This window comes from Cajanus cajan, chromosome 9 (assembly GCF_000230855.2).
Source record: "Cajanus cajan strain Asha chromosome 9, NIPB_CcT2T_4, whole genome shotgun sequence".
In the NCBI taxonomy this organism is placed as follows: domain Eukaryota; kingdom Viridiplantae; phylum Streptophyta; class Magnoliopsida; order Fabales; family Fabaceae; genus Cajanus; species Cajanus cajan.
In genome coordinates, this window is record NC_138525.1 from 19,221,050 (window position 1) to 19,222,797 (window position 1,748).

At 46.4% G+C, this 1,748-nt stretch overlaps 1 protein-coding gene across 1 annotated transcript; it reads left to right on the top strand.

Annotated features, from left to right (window-relative positions):
- Window positions 1–1,070: 1,070 nt before the first annotated feature.
- LOC145951994 (heat stress transcription factor B-2b-like) lies at window positions 1,071–1,517 on the top strand. The gene has a single exon (XM_083064208.1). The coding sequence runs from the start codon at window positions 1,071–1,073 to the stop codon at window positions 1,515–1,517; it is 447 nt and encodes a 148-aa protein (XP_082920334.1).
- The last annotated feature ends 231 nt before the right edge of the window (window positions 1,518–1,748 follow it).

A 1,748-nucleotide genomic window follows, 5' to 3' on the forward strand; every position in this document is an offset into this window, starting at 1 on the left:
AAATAAATAAATATAATCATATGAAATTAAAAATGCATACATATTGTACTTAATATATGTTCAACAAAAACAAATTACAAACTTAAAACAAAATCAAATAGAAATTAGTCCATTTACACCAAAATCAAAACTAAATTATAAACTTACTGTACCGTGGTGGTCTCCCATTGGCCGACCATATTGGCCGATCCAAGGCACGTCAGTAAAATACCGATCTAACATGCTCTTTGCACCTTAGTGCTCGAGCATGGTGGGCTATGTACCGTGGTGGTCTCCCATTGGCCGACCATATTGGCCGATCCAAGGCACGTCAGTAAAATACCGATCTAACATGCTCTTCGCACCTTAGTGGAGTTACGAATCCATAATGGGGCGTGATTTATGGGTTCATAAGTGCGATTCATGTCTATAAAGTCACACCGTTATATATAGCAATGATTAGGTCTAAGGCGGCAGATTACTCTCATCGAATGTTCTAGGTCAAGACTGCTGTCAAGTTCTTTTAGCTCGGTATCGCTAAGGGTTCTTCGGCGGCGGTCTCCAATACCGGAACATTTTAAATACTGGGAGTTACGAATCCATAATGGGGCGTGATTTATGAGATCATAAGTGCGATTCATGTCTATAACGTCACACCGTTATATATAGCAATGATTAGGTCTAAGGCGGCAGATTACTCTCATCGAATGTTCTAGGTCAAGACTGCTGTCAAGTTCTTTTAGCTCGGTATCGCTAAGGGTTCTTCGGCGACGGTCTCCAATACCGAAACATTTTGGCGCCCACCGTGGGGCAGGTAAAACTGCATCCCACACCCTTGTTGTTTGACATGAGCAGAAGGTCGCAATGACGAGGATTCTAAGAAGTAATGCGACAAGAACTAGTAACGACGACGTCAATGGTGCCATAACTAGGAGCGCCGACCGAATTGAAAATCCCATTCCCGCCGGCGGCGGCCACACTCTAGAAGAAATTTTTGCTGCAATAGAAACCTTGCAACGAAAGAACGAAGAAGCGCGAAGCAGAGAAGGAAGTGTCGTCGCCTGCGACGGAGCATATTTCCCGAATGTCTGATGGCGCCATTACCGGCCGAGCAAACCGGTGAATCAGCGCCCTCCGAGTCCCAGAGATCCATTCCCACGCCGTTTCTCACAAAGGCGTACCAGCTTCATCGTTTGGCGACCGCCGAATTCGCACGGGATTTGCTCCCCAAGTACTTCAAATACAACAACTTTTCTAGTTTCTTCCGTCAGCTTAACACCTATGGATTTCGAAAGGTTGTCCCTGACCGTTGGGAATTCGCTAACGACTGCTTCCGGCGAGGCAAGAGAGGTCTTCTCCGCGACATACAGCGCCGGAAAATATTGTCGGTCCCAGCGGCGGCAACAGTAACCACAGCGAACGCGATAACGGTGGCGATGGCGGCACCGGCGGTGAGAACGGTGTCCCCGACGACTTCCAGCGACGAACAGTGCACCGCACCACGAGTTGCACCACTGCCTGCGGCTGAGCTGTTATAAGAGAATGAAAGACTTAGGAAGAAGCGCAGCGGCGAGCAGATGAAGCCGAATAACTATATCGACAGAATCACGCGGATATGTATGATCGAGGTCAACCAAAAGGCGTCAAAGAGATGCCATGAGGATAGCATGAATAAAAAGAAGACATTGAAGGTCACCAAACCTCCATACCAGGTATAATTTCTAAACCTTGATCCATAACAAAATTCTTAAATTATCCACACTGAATAT

Excerpts from the sequence above, each read along its gene's own strand:
- LOC145951994 (XM_083064208.1), top strand. The coding sequence starts at position 1,071 with ATGGCGCCATTACCGGCCGAGCAAACCGGTGAATCAGCGCCCTCCGAG.